Source organism: Mus musculus, chromosome 10 (genome assembly GCF_000001635.26).
Source record: "Mus musculus strain C57BL/6J chromosome 10, GRCm38.p6 C57BL/6J".
NCBI lineage: Eukaryota > Metazoa > Chordata > Mammalia > Rodentia > Muridae > Mus > Mus musculus.
The window spans coordinates 127,434,407-127,460,323 of NC_000076.6; the positions used below are offsets into that span (position 1 = coordinate 127,434,407).

At 42.6% G+C, this 25,917-nt stretch overlaps 1 protein-coding gene across 28 annotated transcripts in view; it reads left to right on the forward strand.

Annotated features, from left to right (window-relative positions):
• Positions 1-25,917, forward strand: part of R3hdm2 (R3H domain containing 2) — a 119,053-nt gene that overhangs the window by 54,075 nt on the left and 39,061 nt on the right. For 24 of the 28 annotated variants that reach the window (XM_006514153.2, XM_006514162.3, XM_006514160.3 and 21 more), the window contains 8 exons: positions 9,870-10,069; positions 17,586-17,627; positions 18,286-18,372; positions 20,224-20,350; positions 23,244-23,322; positions 23,733-23,792; positions 24,404-24,544; positions 25,061-25,169. In XM_006514153.2, coding sequence (XP_006514216.1) covers positions 9,905-10,069; positions 17,586-17,627; positions 18,286-18,372; positions 20,224-20,350; positions 23,244-23,322; positions 23,733-23,792; positions 24,404-24,544; positions 25,061-25,169 — 810 coding nt within the window. In that variant the 5' untranslated portion in view covers positions 9,870-9,904. Of the gene's footprint in view, positions 1-8,724; positions 8,807-9,869; positions 10,070-17,585; positions 17,628-18,285; positions 18,373-20,223; positions 20,351-23,243; positions 23,323-23,732; positions 23,793-24,403; positions 24,545-25,060; positions 25,170-25,917 lie in introns of those variants that run through there. The other 4 variants (XM_030245293.1, XM_006514165.3, XM_006514166.3 and 1 more) reach the window with 4 other exon arrangements.

The following is a 25,917-nucleotide window of genomic DNA, read 5'->3' on the forward strand; positions in this document are numbered from 1 at the left end:
AAATAAAAATCATGAGAAATGGACTTAGATTGAAGAGAAAGATAGGAGACTTTATAAACTTGATTGTCAAGTCTTTAGGTATAGCCTGCATTGACTAAAATGAAGAAAAGGCCTGAAATCTAGGTACCTTTCTGTTCAATACCTTGGTAAGTAAGAACTGAAGTGCATAAAGCAGTGGGCCCAAAATTCTAGAATGTTCCTCAATGGTCACTTTGGAGCACCTAGAACTTGGTTAAGGGATCAGAGTAGCTCGTTAAATTCTTGCATTTGCCCCTCTAATGTTGATTTCTCTGACTGTTAGTTTTCTCATCTGAAAAATACCCTAGTAAAGAGTTAGTTATGTTACAGTGGTATAATCTTTTTAGTAATAATAAACAGAAGGGCTGGAGAGATGGCTCAGTGGTTAAGAGCACTGACTGCTCTTCCAGAGGTCCTGAGGTCAAATCCCAGCAACCACATGGTGGCTCACAACCATCTGTAATGGGATCTGATGCCCTCTTGTAATGTGTCAGTAACATCTTATTAATATACATAAAATAAACAAATATTTTTAAGGAAATGAAAAATATCAAAGTCATAGAACAAATGTAGACTTTGCTTTGTTTTGTTATTTTAAAAATGTAGACATTAAGAGAGAGGGCTCAGCAGTTAAGAGTGCATACTGCTCTTGCAGAAGGCCTGAGTTCAGTTCCTAGCACCCATGTGAGGTGGCTCCTGAACCCCTGTACTCCAGCTGCAGGGATAAGATACCTCTGGGCTCCTCAGGCACCTGTACTCAAACACACACACACACACACACACACACACACACACACACACACACACACACACAATTTTTACAATTAGCTTTTAAAAAATCTTTTAGAAAGTCACTGTAGACATTGAACAGTGTGGACATTGAAGTCAGACAGCGTTGAGGTTCTGGTCTCCTTCCGCTTCCTTATGATGTGCCCTGATCAGGGCTGATGAGTCGGTAGCTGTGGTCGGTAGGTAAGAACTCAAGTGCATAAAGCAGTGGGCCCATAGTCCTGCTCAGTTAGTATGGACATCATTTTCTTTCCTAATTCTGTCAGAAAACATAAGAGTTTGCTGGATATTGTGGCATACACTTTTAATTTCAGCACTAAGAAAGCAGAAAAAAAACCAGCCAAACAACAACAGAAACAAAACTAAACAAAAAGAAGACAGAGGCAGGTAGTGTTCCGTGAGTTCAAGGCTGACCTAATCTACATAGCAAGTTCCAGACCAGCAGGACTCTGAAGTATACTTTACTCCTCTTAACCCCAAAGAAAGAGAATAGAAAGAGAAAGGAAGAAAGAAAATAAGATGGTTGTTGGTGCATGGGCCTCTACTGTTTTATTATTTTAATATCTTTCATTTGTTCTCTATAAAATTCAGACATGTATGCAATGTTTCTTAATAATTTTCACCCCAATTCCCCTCTCTCATTGTACCCCAAGAATCCCCAGCATGTCTTTCCACCTTGTCCCCTCCCCTCCCTACTTGGGGCACCTCCTGAGTCCAGTTAGCGCTGCCTGCTAGAATGCTGACTGACCTTGCTGGCTTGGTCTTTTGTGTGTCTTATGCAGGTAATCACAGCAGCTATGAGCTTGTAGTGCAGGTATCGTGTCCTCAAGGCAGCATTCATAGCCCGCAGCACCTGGATCTCACCTTCCTTCCCGTCTTCAGCAGCGTACCTGACCCTGTGGGAGAGTTGGCAGACGTGTTCCGTTTAGGGCTGAGCGCTCTGTTGGATCTAGAGTTACAGATTGTTATAAATGTCATATAAGTGCTAGGAATCGAACCTGAGTCCTCTGTATGAGCAGCCAGTGCTCTTAACCTCTGAGCCTCTCAGCTGCCTTTTGTTAGATTTGTAAGTTATATTGCAAAGTAGTGGCTTCATAAGTCGGGGTGGGGGGGATGTACATGTGTGTGTACATGCACATATACATACATATATATCCATATGTGTACATATTTAATTTTAGTTAACCACCTCCCACGCCGCCTTCTCCTCCATCCCAACCCCTAAGTCTCTTAACTCCTAGTATCCCACACACACTTTATTTTTTTAATCCTTTGTTCTTATTAATTCCTGAAAGTGTTTCTTTTAAGTTTTCATTTTCTTTCTTTTTCTGGCTTTCTTTGTTTATTGTGGGGGCAGAGGTTTGTGGAGCTCAGGGGAGAGTTTTGCACAAGTTGGTTTTCTGTCTATCATGCAGGTTCAGTACCTTTCTTTACCCATTGAGCTATCTTGCTGGCTTCTTAAGGTTTTTGTTTGTTTGTTTGTTTGTTTTTGTTGTTGTTGTTTTGTGTGTATGTGGGTGTAACGGGAAAATACACAGATCTTAAATTTTCTGTTAATGAGTTTTGGAAGTTATATACTGCAGCTATAAAACCACACTGCAGAGTCTGGAAAACTGTCTCAGTAATTAAGATCTCTTTCTCTCTCCTCTTACAAAGGACCAGGGTTCAGTTTCCAAGACCCCACATGGCTGTACACATCCATCTGTTACCTCCATTTCCAGGGGATCCAGCAACCTCTTCTGGCCACACAGACACAAGACACACTTGTCTTTGTGTTAAACAATGATTTACTTATTTATTTAGTGTGCCTTGGTGCTCTATGTGCATGTCAGATCTCCTGGAACTGGAGTTGCAGACAGTTGTGAGCTGCCATGTGGGTGCTAGGAATTGAACCTGGGTCTTCTAAAAGATTAACTGGTACTCTTTACCACTGAGCCATCTCTCCAGCACAAAAATAGATCTTAATGGGGCTGGAGAGATGGCTTAGCAGCTAAGGGCACTGACAGCTCTTCCACAGGTTCTTCCAGAGTTCAATTCCCAGCAAGCATATGGTGGCTTACAACTGTATGTAATGGGATCTGGTACCCTCTTCTGGTGTCTGAAGAGAACAACAGTGTACTCCATACATACATACAAAAATCTTTAAAAAAACAAAACAAAAAACAACCAAAATCTTAAAAAAAGAAAAAAAAATTACTGCAAACAAAATAGATTTTTTTTGTTGTTGTTGTTTATTTTGGGTTTGATTGCTTTTGTTTTGGAGGCAGGGTTTCACTCCGTAGCCCAGATGGGCCTGAAACTCATGGCAACTGTCTTGTCTTAACCTCCCAAGTGTTCTAGGAATGAGCCACCATATCCAGCAAGATTGTCTGGTTATCAGTCATTATCTGCCTTGCTCTTGCCCCTCATTAAAGCAACTACTTTCTGACCTAATCACCACAGATTAATTTTACTTACTTTTTTCTTTGTTTTTTTTCTTTAGATTTAGATTTTTTATTATTTGTGTTATAAATTTAGATTATTTTATTATTTATTTTTATGAGTGTTTTACCTGAATGTATGTATATGTGTGTATATATACATATAAAATATATATAAATATTTGTATAAACACACACACACAAACACACACATATACACGTACGTGCACACCATGTCAAAGACAGCATCCAGTCTCCTGGAAATGGAGTTACATATGGTAGTAAGAATAGCAAGTGCTCTTATCTGCTGAGCCATTTTCCAGCCCCTCCCTTGTTTGTGGTTTTTTTTTTTTTTTTTAAAGATTTATTTATTTATTATATGTAAGTACACTGTAGCTGTCTTCAGACACTCCAGAAGAGGGAGTCAGATCTTGTTACGGATGGTTGTGAGCCACCATGTGGTTGCCGGGATTTGAACCCCTGACCTTCGGAAGAGCAGTCGGGTGCTCTCACCCACTGAGCCATTTCACCAGCCCCCGTTTGTGGTTTTTTTGAGACAGGGTCTCACAGCACAGCTCAGGTTTACCAGCCTGTTGCTCTGAGACTATAGTTACATGTTTCTTTTACAGCTTTGAAAGAATAATCCTTTCATAGTATTTTCAAAAGATTTTATTTAAATTTTTAAAAATTGTGTGTGTGTGTGTGTGTGTGTGTGCGCGCGCGCGCGCGCATGTTAGCGCAGTGCCTGAGGAGGCCAAGAGAGTTTTCCAGTTCCCTGGAGTTGTAGTTCCAAGCACATGTGAGCTGCCAGGGGCCCGTGCAAAAGCAGCACGTGCTCTTACACAGCCACTGCCCATCTCCACCCCTTAACGTCTTGTTGTTATCGCTGTTGTTTAGATTGCTGTTGTTTATGTATTTGGGTGGGTAGATGTGTCTCACCATATGTACATAGAAGTCAGAGGACAACTTTTCTGGAAATTAGTTCTCCGTTTCTACCTTACTGAGGCAGGATCTTTCTTGTTTCTATTTCTGCACTGCATACTTTAGGCTAGATGGCCTAGGAGCCCCTGACTAATTCTCATGTCTCTTCCTTCCATCTTGCTGTAGGAGTGTTGGATTTACATATATGCATGCCATATCTGTCTATTTTTACATTGGTTCCAGGGGTTCTAGCCTAGAATATGCAGTGCAGCAGGAAAAAACCAGGAAACGGACTATGCCTCAACAGTTGAAAGAGAAGAAAGTTGTGCCTACCCCCAACATAATTTTGTTTGTTTGTTTGCCAACACAGGGTTTCTTTGTGTCACCCTTGATATCCTGGAACTGGCTCTGTAGACCAGGCTGGCCTGAAACTCAGAGATCCACCTATCTCAGCCTCCCGAGTGCTGGGGTTAAAGGCATGCATCCCCATGCCTAGTTCTCTACATAATTATTAAATACTTTGTTATGATCTGGGGAGGGGTCCCCAGGAAATGAACTCATGATGTCACGTTTGACAACGTGAACCTTTCCCTGCTGAGCCATCTCACTGGCTCAATAAAACATTTTTAAATCTATTACTTTGCAGCAGTTTGCTCTTCATATGTGAATGAGTGAAGGACTAGAAAACTTACATGGATTTATAACAGGGGAAGGCAGGATCCTCAGTACCTTGGGCTGTCTTATTTACACACACTTCTCTATTGGACATTGACTATAAAGGAGACAACGAAAGCTAAGCTGATGTGTCCGACAGTACTGCACTCAGGAGGCCAAGGTAGGGCTCACTCCAGGTTCCAGGCCAGGCTTAGGTGCATAGCAGACCCTGTCTCAGAAAAAGAGGCCAAGAAGAGAATAGAAGTGAGTCTGGCTTTCTCTCTGGGTATCCCTATGCAGTGTATTCCCTTTGCATATACAAATAGTTTACAGGGAAGTGCTTGTATGGGCCCTCCTGGGAGCTTCATGTCTTTGGTTTGTTTTAGTTACTGTTACTTATGAGTTAGCCACTTTTTGTTTCTCCTGCCAAAAGTAAAATCTCCTAACTCCTTAATTTTTTGTTTATGTCAAACAAACCATCAAAACTATTTCTGTGCCTCCTATTGGCTTTACAGCACTCTCATTTTAAACACTGTGTTTAATTTGGTGTGTTTGTTTGTGTGCAAGGGACTAAGGACAAGTGCATTTGCACCTGACTGTGCGGATAGAGTGTGAAGGCCAGAGGACATCTCTACCTCCATTCTCTACCCTTTATACCTTTAAGACAGGGTTTCCCATTGGGCATGGCTGTACACACCTTTAATCCACGCCAGACAGATTTATAAAGTGACAACTTGTCTCAAAAAAAAAAAAAATCAGAGAGAGAGAGAGAGAAGAAGGCAGGTTTTCTCACTGAACCCAAAGCTTGCAATTTTGACTTTTGTTGAGTAGCCCCGTGAGCTCAAGGAATATGCCTGTCTCTGCCCCCTCAACACTAAGACATATAGGCATATGCAACCATGTGTCTGGTTTTGTTTTTTTTTCTTTGTGTTGTTTAGTTTTGTTTGAGATATGGTCTAACAAGCACTCTGGCTAGAGTAGCACTTATTGTGTAAACCAGGTTGATTTCAAACTCATACAGACCTGTCTCTGCCTCCCGAGTGCTGGGATTAAAGACTAAAGACATAGGTCACCACAAAACACCTTGCTCATGCCTGTGTTTTGTTGATGTTTGTTTGTTTTTTATGTGGGTTCTGAGTATTTGAAATCAGAACTTACACAGTAAGTACTTATATTCTCTAAGCCATGCTATGTTTCTGCCCCTGTTCTTTCATTTTTAGCCTTTAAAAAAAAGTTAATAAGTTGACTTACCCTTAAGCTGTGACTTTCACTCCCCCGCCCCAAGATTTATTACTAGGAATTCTTATTTGTCAAGAGTATACAGAGACTTCTACACAGAATTACAGGACAAAAATTACCTTCATTAAAGGTTATTTTGGAGAGTAAAAGAATGCCTTACCCTAAGAAATAGTTTTATTGAAGATACTGAGAGAAATATTTTACAATATTATGCCATGCACATTCTTATAATCACGGCACTCACAAGGCTGACACATGAAAACTGCTGCAAGTTCAAGTCCAGCCTGGGCAAGAGAAAGCAGGGCCATGGGCAGGTACAGTGCTGCCCCCTGTAATGGTAGCTCTTAGGAAGTAGGGCAGGTCATCCTTGGCTACATAGAGATTCCCAAGCCCACCTAAGCTAAGCTTTCTAAGTCTTTCAAAAGGAGACAAACTATAAAAGCCGCCCACAGATGGTGGGAGAAGGGAGGAAGTAGATGATGACCCCAAAATTAGTAACTCTTTCAGATATGTCATGGCTAGCACATCGTGTGTCCTCATGGTGGGGTGTGTGTGTGTGTGTGTGTGTGTGTGTGTGTGCACCTGTTCACATAGTCAGGACAAGGTTCTTATTGTAGTTTTTGAAGCAATGAGCATGCATGGGAAATGATAAGAACTGAAACAGTGGTAGTTGAAGACCTGTCTTTAAGAAGCAAGGAATGCTTAAATAAGGAGATAAGATAAAACTGTCTGTTGTAAGGGGTTGACATGGAGGGATAGTTATTCTTGTTCAACACATGCATGTCCTGCTCTGGAGCTGCCGTACCTGTCCAGGGCCAACAGGACACTCAGTCACAATAAATAAGATTTTATTAGTCTGTGTAAATGAGTTGCTCTTTATATTGTGTGTCATCAGACAAGATAGTTATTTAATAACTGTGAGGAATACAGACATGACTGTTGGCAGCATTACTTATGGTGTGCTTTTTTGCTACTTAAGTTGGATATTCATCTACATTCCTGAAACAGTTTTTAGAGGCTTGTGTTGTTCTGATTTGTCCTGGAAAATACATGAATGCCTGTTTTCACAGAAGTGACTATAAAGTGACTTGGAATAGAACAAATGAGGACGTGCATGGCCTTCCAGTAAAGGATATTTGAAGACTGAAAATGTATATTTTCCTTGTTGTTGTTGTTTTGAGACAGGGTCTCACTGTGTAGGTAGCCCTGACTATCCTGGAACTTTTGTAGAGATCTGTCTTGAGTGCCGGGGTTAACGTCATGTACTACTAATGTCCAGCCCTGCATTTGTTTTTTTATCTCTGGCATAGAAAGCTAAATTGGGGCTGATAGGAGAGAATAACAGGAAGATTAATTTTGTCTGCTTTTTAAGGAACGTTTTTCTCAAAAGGAATAGTTTATACTTGAAGGTAAATACTTTGACTTTGCAGAAGGTGAATTAAGCCAACTGCCAGCCTATGTGCTGAGTGTTACTAGAACTTCAGAGACTTCCCTGACAGACGGGGTAATCCGTTCGCCCATCCAGGGCCAGCAGACGACCCAGTTGGCTCAGTAGGAAAGGCACTGCTGCCAGGAAGGGTGACCTGCTTTCTACCCCTCGACCCCACATGGTGAAAGGAGAGAACCAACTTTCACAAGTTATCCTCTGGCTTTCACCAACATTCTGTGGTACGAATACTACACACATACACAAACACATACACACAATAAATTTTAAAAATTTTTTAAGTTAATCATATATAAATATGGCATGATAGAAACAGACAGATAAAATCTCATAGATAGCCAGTGATCAAGAAATACCTTGAGGGTTATAACTTTTTCTACAGAAGCCTGTAACAGTATATCAATGTATATATAGAATATTTTATTTTACCCATTTAGATGAGATTGAGCACATTCAAGGTGGTATGACCATAAACAGTACCTTCCTCCTCTCCCTATCTTGCTCATTGTAAACTTAAAGGTTAAGAAACCCTCCTTCCTCAGCGTCTGGCCTCCCTGGTGCTGAGGATACAGGAACACCATAGTGTATAGCTGTTAACCATTTATTTTCTGAGACGGAGTCTATCTATGTATCCCTGCTGTCCTGGAACTAGCTGTGTAGAGCAAGCTGGCCTCTGCCTTTCAAGTGCTAGGATTGTAGATGTGTACCACTACACTCAGCATCAAAGAGAAATTTTCTGTTCCTAGGCAAACAGCTGTGCAAGCAGACAAACAGTAATCTTGCAGGCGGTTGAAGTTGTATTGGATGAGGCTACCTGTGCTTCTTGAGAACCTTTGGTGTCTGGCCTTTTAAATTGTTTGAAGGACAAGAAACTGACTGGTTGACAACTGTGAAGCATTGCTGAGCATTTGTTCATTTAGTTCAAACTGTACAGCTACACTGGGAGTGTGAGTGGGTTAGGGAAAAACAAAACTACTCAGGATCAAAGTACGCTTCGTGGTCCCTGTAAGGAAGAGCTAAGTGGCTGACCTCAGCAGTTAAGGACATCTGAGCTGTTTGTAGAACACTAGCTTGGGTAACTTTGGGGATCTATAGGAATCCAGTATTTCCCAGACTGTGACAGTAAGTGATAAGATACCACCCCAGACATTTGTAATCTGTGTTGTTGGGAGGCAGTCGATTGAGTGAACCCAAATACTGAACAGAAAAACAAACTAAGATCCTCTCCCACTCCAGGAAGGTCTTTAGTCTGTTTGGATGACACGTGGCTAAAAGGGTCTTCTCTCTGTGCTTACTTTCAACTGCTTAAAAGACACAGGTAAGATACTGTAACTTGTATCATTTAGCTGCTTTTTCACAGTATGTAACTTGAAACTGCTAAGGATTTGTAGTTTGTAGTAGCTATGGCAGTTCTCCCTTTTGTTAAAGAAGGATATTTCTTGGGTAAGTGGAGCTTTGTGATACATTTTTTTCTTCTTTAGAGAGAATCCAGTGATTTAAATAATATAGCTGAAAACGTGAGCACATTTCTGTAGGTAACAGCATACATACAAGGTGCCAAGAACTCGAGGGAATCTCAAAATAATTATGCTGAGGAAGATTGTCTATAGACAGTGCAATTTCATTTCTGTGAAATTTGGGAAAATGTGTGTGGCTACTGATGTTGCTTAGTAGTGAACTATGTACTGGTGAGGCCTGAGTTGGGTCCACAGCACCCCATTGCCAGTATCTAGAAAAGACAGATTAATTTGAAGTGACAGAAAGCAGACCAGATTTGGCCAGGAGTGATGGAAGAGAGGGAGACCTGTGACAGGAGCCATGAACAGTAGTAACAGGGCTTATGTGATCCTGATGGGGTCACAGGTTTTACAGTAGTAAGAGTCCTTATGTCGTCCTGAGTGGTTCACAGGTGTGTTACAATTGTAACAGTGCTTACTGGCTCCGTCATCCTGATGGTTCACAGGTGTGTCAGTATTACAACTCATCAAATTTTTGTTTCAGTTCACATAGGTATCTAGACATGGTAGCACATGCTTGTAACTCCAGCACTTAGAAGGCAGATTTCTCTGAGTCCCAGGGCCGCCTGATGTACAAAGTGAGTTCCAGGACAGCCAGGGTGACCTACACAGTGTGATCTTGTCTTAGAAAAACAGAAAATAAAAGCATAAATAAAAATGAATGAATGAATGAATAAAAGAAATTAATCCAAGGGCAGCATTTACAAAAGGACTTTTTTTTCTAGGTGGTAGAGAGACTCTTGGCAGTGTGTGTATGTCTCTGTGTGGGTCTCTGTGTGTATGTCTATGTGTGTGTTTTAAAAACAAATCTTGCGTGTGCACCCAAGGCTGTAACTCTCATTGCTTGCCTTTCCTGTTTCTCAGAAATCCATAAAAGCTGCTGTACCCTGCTGCAGAACATGTCTAACAGTAACACTACTCAGGAGACTCTGGAAATAATGAAAGAATCAGAAAAAAAACTGGTGGAAGAATCTGTAAACAAAAATAAATTTATATCCAAAACTCCAAGTAAGGAAGACGTCGAGAAGGAGGGTGAAGAGAATGGTCTGCGTCAGGAGACACAGGTAAGGGTTAAGTGTGCCGTGTTCACAGTCCTTGAAGAGACAGAACTGTCAGGATCTGCTGGTGACTGATGTCACCTCTCCCCAGCTTCCCCCAGAGCCAGGCACAGCAGTGCACTCGTGTCCTAGTTTGCTTGTCTTTTGCTGTGGGAAAACACTGAGGAGAAGCAGTTGGGGAGGAAAGGGTTCATCTCAGCTCACAGGTCACAGCTTATTTTCCAGGGAGGCCCGAGCAGGGGCTCATACAGAAACCATGGGATCATTATAGAAGGCTGGCTCTTCCAGCTAGCTTTCTTATATATATATCCCAGGCCCGCCTGCCTAAGGATGCCATCATCCACAGTGTGCTGGGCCCTCCTACATCAATTAAAGCAATTAAGTAAGAAAGCACCTTTAATACCAACACTGGGGAGGCAGAGGCAGCTGGAGGCCAGCATGGTCTATGTAGAGAGTTTCAGGACTGGCAGTGCTACACGAAGAAATACTGTCTTGAAAAAAACAAAGACAAAACACAATAGAAGAAAACAAAAGAGTTCCTCAGACATACCACATACCTCACACCACAGGTCAGTCTGATTAAGGTAACTCTTTAGTTAACGTTGCCTCTTCCCAAGTGATTGTAAGTTTGCGTCAGTTGACAACTGATGCCCACTGTAACGGCTTGCAGTCCCTCAGCAAGCAAAGGCAGAAAAGTCAGGTCAGTCATCTTTGGCTTGCAGCAAGGTCAGGGCCAGGCTACCTGCCCTTTTAGTCACAGAGTCCAAGATGAAGACAAAGAAGACAGTGGAATCTGCCTCCCGCAGGCTCGGACCTGAGCTCGCAGGTTCTCACTGCAGTTGCTGCACTTTGCTCTGATTCTGCCTGAGCCTTTACTGTACATGAGGAAGGGAAGCTCCGCGGCTTTCTTGAGGCACATTGTTAGATATTCATTTTAGTATAATTTGGATTGCTTCCTTCTACACAAAAAGGAATAGATTCTAAAATGGTTTATGAAAAACAGTAACATCACCTACCATAAACTGTATATGGATATAACATTTTTAAATGACCAGGATAGCATCATTTTACATCAAAATGTCTTGAACAAAGACAAGTATGTTTTCTGAGCCTAGTCAGGCAAACCCATTCTTTTCTTTTTTGGGATCCAAAAAGAAGGTTCCTCTATCTAATCCAGGGGGTCCTGTGCTCACAACTAAGTGGCAGGGTTTAGTTTGGTTCCGTCTGTCTAGCAGGAGTCCCTGCTGTAGGGAAGCGGATGCTCATGTGTTTGCTGTGGGGGTAGCACAGCTCGCCTTGGGGCAGTCGGTCAGCATTCTCTTTGCCTTTGTGTAGTCCTGGCTGTAGCCTGCTCTGAGGTCCTGGCTGCTAAACTTCCTTCTGTCAGAAGCACATTGAGCTCAGTGCTGGGAACCTGGTGGGAAGAAGGCAAAGGAAGGGAGTGGACACGGGGAGGTGTTGCCTCCCTTCTCTCTGCTGACTGGCAGAGCCAAGGTCCTGGAGCCCCAGGCAGCATTGCTTGCCTCTGTCCAAAAGGGAGGGGTCTACAGCGTTTCTGGCAGCATCTCCTACCAGTGAGAAGACAGGTGTTTTCTCCATCACTCAATTACTTTGCGACTCAGGGCTGCAACTGAGACATACACTGCACTATACTGGGCTAGACCATAGGGACATCCACTGTAGTGTCCTGGGCCAGACCATGGGGTGGCTATGCTGTACTGAGCACAAGGGAGAACTTACACTTGCACTTTTTATTTGTGTATTTACTCTTTAGTGTTTTTAAGACAGGCATTCATGTAGTTAAAGCTAACCCTGAAGTATGCCCCCCAAAATGCTAGGATTACAGTGCCCAGAACCATCTTGACAGACAGACGGACAGGCAGACAGGGAGACAGACAGACAGACAGACAGACTGAATGAATGAATGAATGAATGAATGAGTGTTTTGTCTGCATGAATAGCTGTGTGTCATCTGCATATCATGTTGTGTATGCAGTGCATGCAGTGCCTACAGAGGCCAGTAGCGGCTGCTTGGATCCACTGGGACTAGAGTTAAACAGTTGTTAGCCACCGTGTGGGAGGTGGGAACTGAATCTGTCCTTTACAAGAGTAGCCAGTGCTCTTAACTACTGACCCATCTCTTTAGTCCCACCAGTGATATTGATTTTTTTTGAGATTTTTATTTATTTTATGTGTATGAGTGTTTTACCTGTCTGTCTGTCTGTCTGTGTACCATGTGTTCTGCAGTGCCTGAAGTGTTGGATCCATTGGAGGTGCAGCATTTGTGAGTTACTCTCTATGTGGGTGCTAGGGACTGAACTCTAGGGAATAGCACCCAGTGCTTTTAACCAGTGAATCATGTCCCCAGCCCTACCAGTGATTTTTTTAAAAATTTATTTTATTGATATGAGTACACTGTAGCTATCTTCAGACACACCAGAAGAGGGCATCAGATCTCATTACGGGGGTTGTGAGCCACCATGTGGTTTCTGGAATTTGAAGTCAGGACCTTTGGAAGAGCAGTCAGTGCTCTTACCTTCTGAGCCATTTTGCCAGCCCCCAGCCTGATATTTTTTAACTATCAAAAAATAAACTGCTGCTGGCTATGGTAGCACATGCCTTAGTCCCAGCATTTAGGAAGCAAAGGAGTCAGATCTTTGTGAGTTCAAGGCCAGCCTAATCTATATACTGAGTTCCAGCCTAGCCAGTGCTATATAGTCTCAAACTGCTAACTGAATGTAGTGAGTTATGCACACCTGTATTTCTAGCATTTGGAAGGTAGAGACTGAACAATCAGCCCAGCCCAGCCCAGCCCAGGCTACATAAGTCACTGCCTTAAACAAAACAAAACAAAACAAACTTTGCATATAAACACATATTTAGCAAGTAATAATTAGCTCAGTGGCTAAAAAGACATTTGACACAAAGCTTGAATTCAGTCACCACTACCCAGAGGATAGTTCTCTAGTGCCCAGTTATGCAGACTGTGCCTTTTCTAGCTAAGCTAGTAGAGGCTTCTTTCTGTGTGGTTACGCTAGTTCTCTTTGGTTACACAAGCCCAGTTTCTATAAATCCTTCATTTTGTGCCTAAGGGTGAGATTGGTCTTTATTATAAGCCTGGGAGATAGAACATTAACTCCAGCAAGAGTCAGATTAGAAGCAGGAGCAAGGTCAATATGGAAGGTCTAGAAACTTGAAGCATAATTTTACAGGACAACTTAATTCACTTAAGCCTTGTCTTCTTTAAAGATTGAAGCAACAACATAGAGAGATGTATTAAAGTTAGACAGCTCCCTCAGATATGTGTTCTGCAGCTGTCTGCTCTTCTCCTGTCTTCCTCATACAGTGTGCCAGGTCTTTCCTGGATGCTTTCCTCTCCATTGTCTTCTACATGTGAATTGTCATTCCCCGCCCATCCTTCCAGAGTATGTGGAGACAGTTTGCCACAGCTCCAAATATACTTCCAGCCTCTAGTGATACCAAGAATGAATTTTAAATACTCAAGACAGATAAGTGATGAATGTTTAATTATATGTTGTCAAGATTACATGAAAGATAATTAAGTGAACTTTTAGATCCAAATTATTTGTTCTCAGGAGACAATTATCTTCTGAAGTCCTGTTGTGTGTATTTCTTAAAGATAGGCAGTAAAGAAAGAAAATTTATAGGTTTTATATTTCATATGAAGCACTCATCTGGTTAAAAAAAAACTTTATCGCAGTAGACAAATAATTTGTAGGTAGTGTTGGAGAAAACCTTCTTACCCACTCTCCTGACTCCTTTTGCTCTGACCAGAGGAGCAGGAGTCACTGTTGCCATCTTTTGGAGGTCTTGTTCCTTTTACAGTCTTTGATCTGGTTACTGACCTTGGGTCCCCTAGCAATTCCTTAGGACGCCTCTGTCCTCTTGTGTTTCTCAACATAGAGAGACCCCTTCCTCTGCTCAGCTTCTGTGTCCCTCTCACTGCAGTCTTCCCAACAGTCTGACTTGTGCCGTCAGGGAAGTCTCTGTACAGAGTTGAAGCTGAAGAGATCGAAAGAGAGGAGGTGTTTTTACTAGGGCCATGTGATGTGCATTTTGGGAATGAGTTATTCAGAAAAGTTTTTACAGGGAGATTTAGTGATGCAAATTGCAGACTCTGAGATTCTTTTTAGAATGAGCAAGCCATCAATGTAACACATACTAAACTCAAGTGTTAATAACCATTAATAACTAGCCAATTATGGCCTCCTGATTGGGCTATCTGCCTTTATATTTATAATATCTTTGGATCCATCTGTTCTGTTGCCTGACACTAGGTCTCGTCTTCTCCATCATGTGACCCAGGCCCTAACTCCACCATTGCTCCTGTATTTTATGCTTCAGGATTATCTGGTGCCTTTTTTCCTGTTATAAATGAGAGTTGAAAAGTCTGAGAAAAGCGTGATGGTGCATATGCCTTCTGCCTGGTACCTAGTACCTGATAAGTGTTAGGCTTTAACCTAACTATTGGCTATTCTGTGAAAACTATGCATTATGAGAAGTAAACAGAGTCACACATTGTTAGTAGAGAATCCATGCACTTTGAGAGGCAGTTAGCTGCACTACTGTATAAAGAGTATAAGATGAACTGTAGATATACTATACTTATAGATATACTTAGTGACATGGTTACTGTCTATACTTTTAAAGATTTAGAAGCATCCTAATGGTATGTATAATTAAAAGGTTGCTGAAAATGAACTGTAGCATAGCCACACAATGGAGTGCTATGTATCAGTTACAAAAACAGTACATCTTCTGTGGAATGATATCTCTGAAAATTAGTTTATTCATAAAGCTCAGTATAGTGTATACAATTGATTTTTTTTCAGTGTACATATTTATAGTAAGCTTATATGCATAAAAGTCTATGAATAAATTTTTAAAAATCCATACTGATTGACTAGGAAGGAGCCAGGTCAGCTATATATGGGACAGATTTGAAACTACTCAGTGTATAACTCTGTTACATCTTTTGAACGTTTGTACCGTCTATGTGTATTGCCTGTTTGGAAAGGCAGTAGACAGCACTGCTTTGTGTGTGTGGACACCCCATCCTCTCTTGTTGCCACAGGCTTTGCCACTGATCAGTTCTACCTCATTTCTTACCTTTTCCATTCACCTACCTAATTCTCCATTTTGTGGCAAGTTGCTTAACTTGTAAAAACAAAGAGAAGAGAAATCCTTACCTTACCAAGAGCACGCTGATGAGGACACTTCTCTCTTCTCTCTCCTCCCCAGCCTCCAGCCTCAGTTTTTTCTATACCGCAGCCTCTTCCTCGGAGCCGGAATTCTCGTGTGCTCAGGAATCTTAACAAGGGCTTAGTTGTTTGCACTGCATCCTGCCTCAGGGTTCTTCCTCTTCCTCAGCAGATGTTCTGCACAACGCTGTCTCCCCTGTGTTCTGTATCCTATCACTCACTACCCCCCATGCTCTTAGCTCTTCTTCCTGTCTCATTCCTTCTCTTATCCAAAGAAGCTATGTGACCATCACTGGACACGTAGCACTAGGAGAATTCTCTTGTTTTAAGAAGGGAAGCATTGCTCAGGTGGCAGAGGCAGGGGGATCTTTGAGTTGGAGGCTAGTGAGTTCTAGGACAGCCATAGAGAAACTATTAAAAAAAAATAGCCAAAACCAGGGCAGTGGAGGGAAGAAGCATTTGGAGAGAAGACTCCCCATTTTATTCCTTCCTTCTTCCTTCCTTCCTTCCTTCCTTCTTCCTTCCTTCCTTCCTTCCTTCCTTCTTCCTTCCTTCCTTCCTTCCTTCCTTCCTCCTTCCTTCCTTCCTTCCTTCCTCCTTCCTTCCTTCCTTCCTTCCTTCTTCCTTCCTTCCTTCCTTCCTTCCTTCCTTCCTTCCTCCTTCCTTCCTTCCTTCCTTCCTTCCTTCCTTCCTTCCTTCCTTCCTTCTTCCTTCCTTCCTTCCTTCCTTCCTTCCTTCCTTCCTTCCTTCCTTCCTTCCTCCCTCCCTCCCTCCCTCCCTCCCTCCTTCCTTCCTTCCTTCCTTCCTTCCTTCCAAGATTTATTGATTATATGTAAGTACACTGTAGCTGTCTTCAGACATTCCAGAAGAGGGAATCAGATCTTGTTATGGATGGTTGTGAGCCACTATGTGGTTGCTGGGAATTGAACTCAGGACCTTCGAAAGAGCAGTCAGTGCTCTTAACCATCTCTCTCTCCATCTCTCCAGTCCTCCCCATTCCATTTCTACAGCTAGAGATAGGACAAGTGTTCTGGACACAGCTCAGAAGGCGAAGGTGGGGCTGGAGAAATGGCTCAGCGGTTAAGAGCACTGACTGCTCTTCCAGAGGTCCTGAGTTCAATTCCCAGCAACCACATGGTGGCTCACATCCATCTGTAGTGAGATCTGATGCCCTCTTCTGGTGTGTCTGAGGACAGCTACAGTGTACTCACATTCATAAAATAAATAAATATTAAAAAAAAAAAAAAAGGCGGCGAAGGTGCTTGAGGGGAAACTTGTTGCCAAGTGTGACACCCTGATTTTGATCCCTGAAATTCAAGTGGTGGAAAACCACAGACAACTCTGGCAAGTTATCCACTTACTGCCACTATATTCCACACACACGTGCACATACACACAAAATATAATTAAAATAATGTTATTGAGACTGGAGGTAAGAGAACTAGATGATTTTCCAGAGGACCTGGGTTTGATTTTCAGAACCTACATGCTGCTCACAGCTGTCTACAATTACAGTTCCAAGGGATCTGATGCCCTCTTCTGATGCCCATTCATACCCAGGCACGTGTGCACAGATGTACATGCAGGCAAAACACATATACAAATAACAAATAAAGTAACTGGATTTAGTTGCATGCAACTGTGACTCCAGGGCTTGAGAGGTTGAAGCAGGAGAGTTGCAAGTTCAAGGGTAGCCTAGGCTACTTAGAGACCCTGTCAAATGAGGAAGCAAAAGAAGGAACTCACTTGGTCCAGTGCCTGACTAGCATGCACTTAGTCCTGAGTTTGATCCCTAGCACAAAATAAACCAGGTATGGTAATGGATGCCTGTAGGATTCAGACATTCAAGGTCATCCTCACATATATTGTGGGTTCAAAGCCAGCTGGAACACATGAGAGAGAGGCATGAGGGATCATGTTTCACTTCCGCTATAGAGTAAATAGACTGCTTTGAGCAATCTTATGAGGAAAAAGTGCTCCATGCTCTGGCAGTGAGTACAGTCAGGAGAGGATCCCATGCTTTGTCTAAAGCTTTTATCAATATGTAAAACCTTGGAAATTATTTTCTTCTGATTCTTCATCTTCTTGATGAATGGTGCTTCGACAGTAGATATATAGGATCTATTCTATATGACAGTTGCTGGAGTTGGAACGGGGCGGTACCACTCCAATCCACTTTCGACTTCCTGTGGTGGCATTTAAAGCCAGTTAGTAATTAGTGTGTGGTTGTTAGCATGCGTTGCTTATAAATATTGATTATCTGCACCTTTCCTATTTTCTAATTAATCCTCTTCCAACAGAGACGGACATCCAGTCATGGCCATGCCAGGAAAAGAGCCAAGGTGAGCATTCTTCCTCTGTCACTTACTTTCTGACATGATCCATTCTGCAGTTCAGAAGTGTGTGTCATTGGAGCCTGGCTTGTTCAGGTTAAATAGAAGAAAAGCTTTCTTGCTGCCTTTTGTATCTCAATCTCAAGGGTACATCACACAGAGTATGTGAATGCTGTTACATGCACATGTACATACATACATCTCCTACTGGAGAGTCTGGTTTGTTCTCTCCCATTCAGGCAGTCTATATCTGAGCCTGAAATGACACCTGACAGACCCCAGGGAGCCCGAGAGTGTTTGGTATTGTTCATACTGAGCTGCTGGCTTCTCTGTGCACTCAGGGCTTCTATAGAATGGCTGTTTGTATGAGTATTAATATTCACCAAATTCTCCCCCATGCTAACCTGGTCTACATAATGAGTTTCAGGGCAGCGAGAGCCACAAGGCTAGACCCTGTTTCAATTTTAAAAAAATAAAAGAAAAAAAGAACAACAACAACAACACTACTTAATAGAAACTGCAACTAATAGAGTCTAAGAAAGTGTTTTCTAAACATTCACCAAAGGGGTGTGTGTGTTTGTGTGTGTGTGTGTGTGTGTGTGTGTGTGTGTATGAGGTGTAGTTTTTGATGTTTTGTGCTGTTTTGTTTGTTTTGTTTTTTTTTCAGTCTAATTCCAAACTCAAGTTGGTGCGCAGTCTGGCAGTCTGTGAGGAATCCTCCACTCCATTTGTCGATGGGCCACTAGACACCCAGGTAGGTCCTCTACAAGCCTGTGTGCTGTTTATTCTGAGCATGACAGTGGTTGGGTAAAGCATGGTAGCAGCCCCAGCATGGACACTGGACCTAGAAATCAAGAAACAAAGTGTTATTTTATTTTGAGACATGGTCTTATGTATCTCAGATTAGCCTCAAACTCTATATGTAGCCAAAGATGACTTTGAACTTTAGATACTCCAGCCTCTGCATCCCAAGTGTTAGGATTATAGACCTGGACCACCAAGACTTACATGGAGGGACTGGAGAGATGGCTCAGTAATTAGGAGCACTGGCTGCTCTCCCAGAGAAACTTTACAGTTGTGATTCTCAGCACCCACAGGACAGGTCAGAACTATTTGTAACTCCAGTTAAATACAGATAGTCCAGAGGATCCAACACCCTCACATACATACACACACAGGCTAAACCAATGCACTTAAAATAAGAATAAATACATCATTAACAAAGAAACAAAGAAAAAGGCTCCTGTGGTAATCTACCATGGTGACAGTGGGGATTTTGAGTCTTCATGTCTTGCTCCCGGGGCAGAGGACCTGGGGCTGAACACATCCTTCCTGACACTCCCTTCCCACCCTGTTCTTGCAAGGAGAGCCAGAGAGCTTCAGCTGTGACTTCTTTTCTCTTTCTTTCTTTTTTTTTTTTTCCAAGACAGGGTTTCTCTGTGTAGCCCTGGCTGTCCTGGAACTCACTCTGTAGACCAGGCTGGCCTCGAACTCAGAAATCCTCCTGCCTCTGCCTCCCGCGTGCTGGGATTAAAGGTGTGTGCCACCACGCCCAGCTCCAGCTGTGACTTCTGACAGGAAAAGGTTGCCCTCTGCTGTCAGTGGAACAACAACAACAACAACAGCAACAACAAAAAAACCCAAAGTAATTAACAATAGACAATAGACACTCTTGTATAAGATAAAGTTAGGGCGGGGGAGATGATCCAGTAGGTATCTTAGTTGCACAGCAACTCTTACAAAGCAAAGCATGTAATTTGGACTGGCTTACAGTTCAGAGGGCTAGTCCACTGTCACAGTGGCAGGAAGCATAGCAGCATGCATGCATTCAGGGAGCTGAGAGTGCTACATCAGGATCCAAAGACAGCAGGAAGTGAGCCACTCACTGGGCCTGGCTTGGTTCTTTGAAAACTCAGAGCCTACCCCTAGTGACACACTTCCTCCAACAAGACCACACCTTCTCATCCTTTCAAATAGTGCCACTCCCTGGTGACTATGAGCCTATGGTGGCCATTTTTACAGTACAGTGGGTAAAGCCTTGTCATGTAGGTATGAGGAGCTGAGTTCATATGCCTACCATATGTGCTTCTATAGTAAGAGGCAAAGACAAGAGTCTCTGCAAGGCAAAGGCTAACTAGCCTGGGACAGACTACTACACACAGCACCCTATCTCAGGCAAGGTTCTCTGACCTTCACAAGTTTACGGACACACACAAACATGAACACACATATGCACACACACATATATACACACACTTTTTTTTAATGAAGTAAAGATAAATCTTTCCTCCCAAGATTTACTAACTAGATTTTGAGGGAAACACAAAAAGAGTTTGTTTGTACAAAGATTGATTTATTTTACGTGTGTGAACATTTTGCCTGAATGTCTGTCTGTGTGTCATGTGCGTGCCTGATGCCTGCAGATGTCAGAAGAGCCGTCAGATCCTCTGGAAGTAGCATTACTGATGTTCTGAGCTGCCCTGAGAGCCCGGGAAATGCACACGGGCTTCGCCATCAGAGCAACGGCTGCTCTTAGTTAAGCCGAGCCGGAGAGCTTCAATCTGTTTCCCAGCTTTGATTCTATGCCTCTTTCCTTTTGTTTAAGGATATAATTCAACTGCACATCAGCTGCCCCTCTGACAAGGAGGAAGAAAAGTCCACAAAAGATGTCTCTGAAAAGGAAGACAAGGACAAAAGCAAAGAAAAGGTCCCAAGGAAGATGCTATCCAGAGGTGAGGGCTGTCCTTTCATCCAGCTTAGCTTTGGCCCACAGTGTGCTGTCTTGACTGTCTGTGTGTCTCTCCCCTCCTTATTTGTTTGTTTGTTTGTCTGGGGGGAAGGTGTCTTATTTTATTTTTATTTTGTTATTTATTTTTGATAGACTAGCTCTTGCTGGCTTGGAATTTACTATGTAGACCAAGCTTGCCTTGAACTCATAGATATCCTCCTGCCTCTGACTCCCAGTGCTGAATTAAAGGCATGCACCACCACTGCCAACATCTCAATTTCTTTTAAAGATTTATTTTATTTTATTTTATTTTATTTTATTTTATTTTATTTTATCTTATGTGCATAGATGTTTTGCCTGCATGTGTATCTGTGCACTATGTACATACCTGGCACCCAGGCAGCCCAGAAGAGGGTGCCAGTTCTCCAGGGGCTGGAGTTACAGACTGTAAAGAACCACATGTCGTATGCTGGGAGTCAAACCCAGGGCCTCTGGAAGAGCATGCAGTGTAACTGCTAAGCCATCCCTCCAGATCCTTCTCTTTAGTTTTGAGTCAGGGTCTCATGTAGGCTACCTGGCCTATAACTTGCTCATTAGGTGAAGATGACCTTGAACTTATGATTTTCCTGCCTCTACCTCCTGAGTCCTAGGATTACAGGGGTGTGCCACTGTGCCTGGTTTTAATGTGGTGCCCTCTACCAGCTAAGCTACACCCACAGCTCACTCTCTCCTCTGCTCTCCTTTTGTGCTAGGGGTTGAACCTAGCCCTGGCACATGTTAGGCAAGCAAGCACTCTACCACTAAGCTAGATCTCCACCCATCTATTACTTTGAGGCCTAATCTCACTAAGTTTCCCAGGCTGTCTTTGAATTTAGTTTTTAGTCCAGACAGGCCTTGAATTCTCCTGTCTAGCCTCTGGAACAGCTAGCACTTAAAATCTACAGTGTTCTTTCTTTCTGTCTTGACACCCTGAACCTACTGCAGTTCTGTGTCTCCTTCCTGCATGGTTACCTGGAGGAGTCACTAACTATATTAAGTACTTTTTTGCTTCTTTAACCAGTCTTGCTCAGGGCCTTACATAGCACGGCGAGGTCTGTCAGGACTGACACGTCCTAGAATAGGGCAGCGTTGTCAGTGCTGGCTGTTTATGCTCCAGGACAGACGGCGGTGTGAGTAATCACACTATCTATCTATCTATCTATCTATCTATCTATCTATCTATCTATCTATCTATCTATCTATCTATCTATCACACTATCTATCTATCTATCTATCTATCTATCTATCACACTATCTATCTATCTATCTATCTATCTATCCATCCATCCATCCATCCATCCCATCCATCCATCCATCCATCCATCTTCCTTCCTTCCTTCCTTCCTTCCTTCCTTCCTTCCTTCCTTCCTTCCTTCCTTCCTTCCTTCCGGAGCAGGGTCTCATGTACTTTGGGCTGGCTTTGACACTCTCTCCTTCTGCCTCTATCTCCTGAGTACTGGGAAAACTGTGCCAGTTTAAGGGTGTTGAGATCAATCCAGGGCTTCATTTAGGTTAAGTAAGCACTCTAACAACTGAACAGCACCCTGCCCTGTCATGTTATGGTTTATAATACAGATCCTCTTTTGCTTATTAGACTCTGGTTTTAAAGATACAGTCTATAAAAATTATCATATTTGAGGTGGTGTAGCAAAATAGCTCCGTGGTAAAAATGTTTGCACTGCAAGCCTAACAACCTGAATTCAATCCCTGGAATCCATGCAAAGATATAAGGAAAAAAGTGACTACACAGTTGTGGTCTGACCTCTCCCTGTACCAGGGCTTGTGTATCTACATAACCCCCCAAACACACACACACACACACACTAACCATAAACCACACATGCTATACACCACACATCACACACCACACATACACTCAAAATTTTTTAGTCTTTGAAAAATTGTATTTGACAAAGCAACTAAAGCTGCTGACAAATTTCCTGAGATTTTGGAAAGTTCAGCTGTGATTTCCCTTAGCTGTTTCCATTAGTAATACAACCTGCTTCATCCTGACCAGGACACTCAGTAAATACTTACTAATGTGAAATAGCATTTACTGTCATATTGACATAGTACTGTAGCCCAAATAGACATCCTTCTGTTGTTGGACTGTGTGTGTGTGTGCATGTGTGTGGTGTGTGTGTACATGTTCATATGTGTGGAGGCCAGAGGTTGAAGTCCGGTGTCCTTCTTTTGCCCTCTACCTTATTATATTTTTTTACACATATTTCTGTGTTTGTTTATTTTTTGTTTGTGTGATATCTATTGTGTGGAGATCAGAGACAACTCTCAGGAGTTAGTTCTCTCCTTCCACTGAGTAAGTTCTGGGAATCAAGTTCAGCTCACCAGCTGTGGCAATAAGCACCTCCAGCCCTGAGCACCTCCCCAGATTCTCCACCTTCTTTTTTGAGACAGTTTCTACACTGAACCTAGAACTGATTGAACCAAACTTACTGGGTAGTGGGTTCCACAGAGCTGCCTGTCTTCACCTCTGTTCCCAGTGCTGGCTCAGCTCTCATGAGGGTGCTTGGGGTCTGACTGTGCCCACCAAGCTGTTCCCTCAGCCCATAGCTTCTCCTTTTGTTGTTTTGTTTTTTTTTTTTTTTTTTTTTTTAGCAATACTTGGGATTGAACCTCAGACAGTACACATGCTAGATCAGTGGTTTATCACAGCCCAGTCCTTGATGGGAGCCTCACAGAGCTGACAGTAAATGCCATTCAGGGTTTCATGCTGAGACCTTTAGTTTAGTTCTAGTGTCCTAGTTTCATAACATCTGTGTAGACAGTGTCTTTTGTTTAAAATTAGATACCATGAAAGCAGTTTCATTTCTTTTAAATTTCTTTTGTTTTGGTTCTAGACTCCAGCCAAGAATATACCGACTCCACTGGAATAGATCTACATGAATTTCTTGTAAATACACTGAAAAAGAACCCAAGGTAATAACATGATTGGTGTGTGGGGAAGGGGGTGGGGGCAGCGGGACTCTGAAGCCAAACAGATTCCCTCCAGCATGTGCTATTATTAGAATATAGAATGCCCACTGCTTCTTAATTCTTCTAAAGTATTGTTTTTTATTTTTGAAGTATTTGGAATATTGTCACATTGAGATTTCTGTGTTTTGACGAGTTGACAACAGTGTTGTAGAAGAAGAGTATAATGACTTAGAGCGTAATGCTTACGTGCTCACTGGTTAAAGTTCTACAGGAGCAAGCGAGTGACTGGTGGATGAACAAAGTCATAGCTGCATTAGAGCCCTCTGAGTCCTGGGTGGGATGAGAATAATGTACACATTCACAAGCATAGAGTGTGTTTATATGAATTGCTTGTTTTAATCTTGTTTAAACAGGGACAGAATGATGCTGCTAAAGTTAGAGCAAGAGATTCTGGACTTCATCAATGACAACAAGTAGGTTTCTCTGATGAACTAAATGCACTTGGGAGGAAGTGGGGACAGCCTAGGGCATCAGTCTTTCCTCAAAGGAAGAATGTATGGAAGTAATTACTCCCTGGGAGAAAGAATTTGGGAGAGGGGCTGGAGAGATGGCTCAGAGGTTAAGAGCACCAACTGCTCTTCCAGAGGTCCTGAGTTCAATTCCCAGCAACCACGTGGTGGCTCACAACCATCTGTAATGGGATCTGATGCCCTCTTCTGGTGTGTCTGAAGACAGCAACAGTGTACTCATTATATATATAAAATAAATGATTCTTTAAAAAAAAAAAAAAGACAGAGAAAGAAACAATCTTGAAAATTTAAACTTGAGCCAACAAGAGTTTATATTGTTTTTAGCAGCTAGGTTTTTGCCCCAGATATACTCTTCCCCCATTTTCCTTTAGCTGACAACATTCAGATGGGTGGAAGCGAGGCCTTAGGTAGCACCACGCAATGGGAACAAGCAGTGTTGCTAGGGGCTGGAACACATTCATGTACAAAATATGGTCTTCCACTACTAAGAAGAATTAGTTGGCTTCTGTTGTTGCTGTCTTCTTTTACTTTTCATTACCCTGCTATCCCTTCAGCAACCAGTTCAAGAAGTTCCCTCAGATGACCTCATATCACCGGATGCTATTACATCGGGTAGCTGCCTACTTTGGGATGGACCACAATGTTGATCAAACAGGGAAAGCTGTCATCATCAACAAAACCAGCAGCACGAGGATGTAAGGAGAGACCATTGATTGGACAGTTCTCGTGGGATAACCAGCAAGGATAGAAGAGGAAGATAGAGAATCCGAGGAAGGGGGAGGGTATCTCATCAATTCCTACTTCTGTGAGATATTAGAGATAGATTCTGATTAGAGATAGTTCATGAAGACTGGCCCTAGCTTCTGTGCACCTTGCATAGGCCAGACACAACCTTGAATGAAGAGGTGTTACACCAAAGAACAGACATCATGTAGTGGTGTGCACCTGCAATCCTAGCACTCAGATCGAGGCAGAAGACTCAGGAGTTGAGAGCTACTATACAAGTTGCTGTCTCAATAAAGGGGAGGGAACGTCACACAAAGATTTCACTTGAACCTTCATGTGACCTTTTCACTTTTGTGGTGATTCCTAACAGCAAAAATTCTCTTGAATAGAGATAAGGAATTTAGGAGAAGTGTGTGTAGAAGTTCTTCTCCCTAACAAAAAGGTCTTTTTCCTTCCTTCTTTTCACATTTCTTTACAAATCTTAGCCCTGAACAGAGGTTCTCAGAACATATAAAAGATGAAAAGAACACGGAATTTCAACAGAGGTTCATTCTCAAGAGAGATGATGCCAGTATGGACCGAGATGATAACCAGGTGAAGAATGGAAGAGGGTGGGCCTATAAAGAGAGAAACTGGGAAGGGAGAAGGATTTGGGGGAATGGAAAAAATTGAAAATATCTTAAAATGGAAAACTACACAGCGCTGTTCTCCTGAGTTGTTGGGGCTTCCCACTGAGGACTGGCTACAGTTGCCGTGCTCAAGGCCCCAGAGAGACAGGGTGCTGAGGTCTCATTTGGCCCACAGCTCTTTAGGTTTGCCTCTAACTTGTAACTACGTTTCATTTTGGACAAACAAGGTTTCTCCCTGTGTCAGCCTTGATGTAGCTGACTTCAGTGTCATCTCTTTGCTCAACCCCTCCCTGTCTTGCAGAATTTACACTGGGAGCTACCAAAATAACCAAAAGTTACTTTATCCCATTTCCACTCTTCTAGCCAAGGGCTGGCCTTAAACTGGCAAAGTTATGGTCTAATTTAACCAGTTACAGAGGTGTGTCTTTGATCCCCTTTGATAAACTACTTCATCTTTCCCAGCTCCTTTCACCATGGTGAGTTAATCTGACTTTGAGTGCTGGGAACTCAGGTCCCTTTGGATCCACTCCTGTGGAACTAAGCAGTAAACATGCTACACTGTCCTATCCCCTCACTTACGGTGGGGCTGGCTGCTGTGCTGACCTTTGTCCCTTTAGGTAGCAAATGATTGAGGATTAGCTTTCTTAGCTAAGTGGGGAGCTTAGAGTTATCCTACATCTGCTTGGCTGCCAAAGGGAATTAGATTTGAAGAG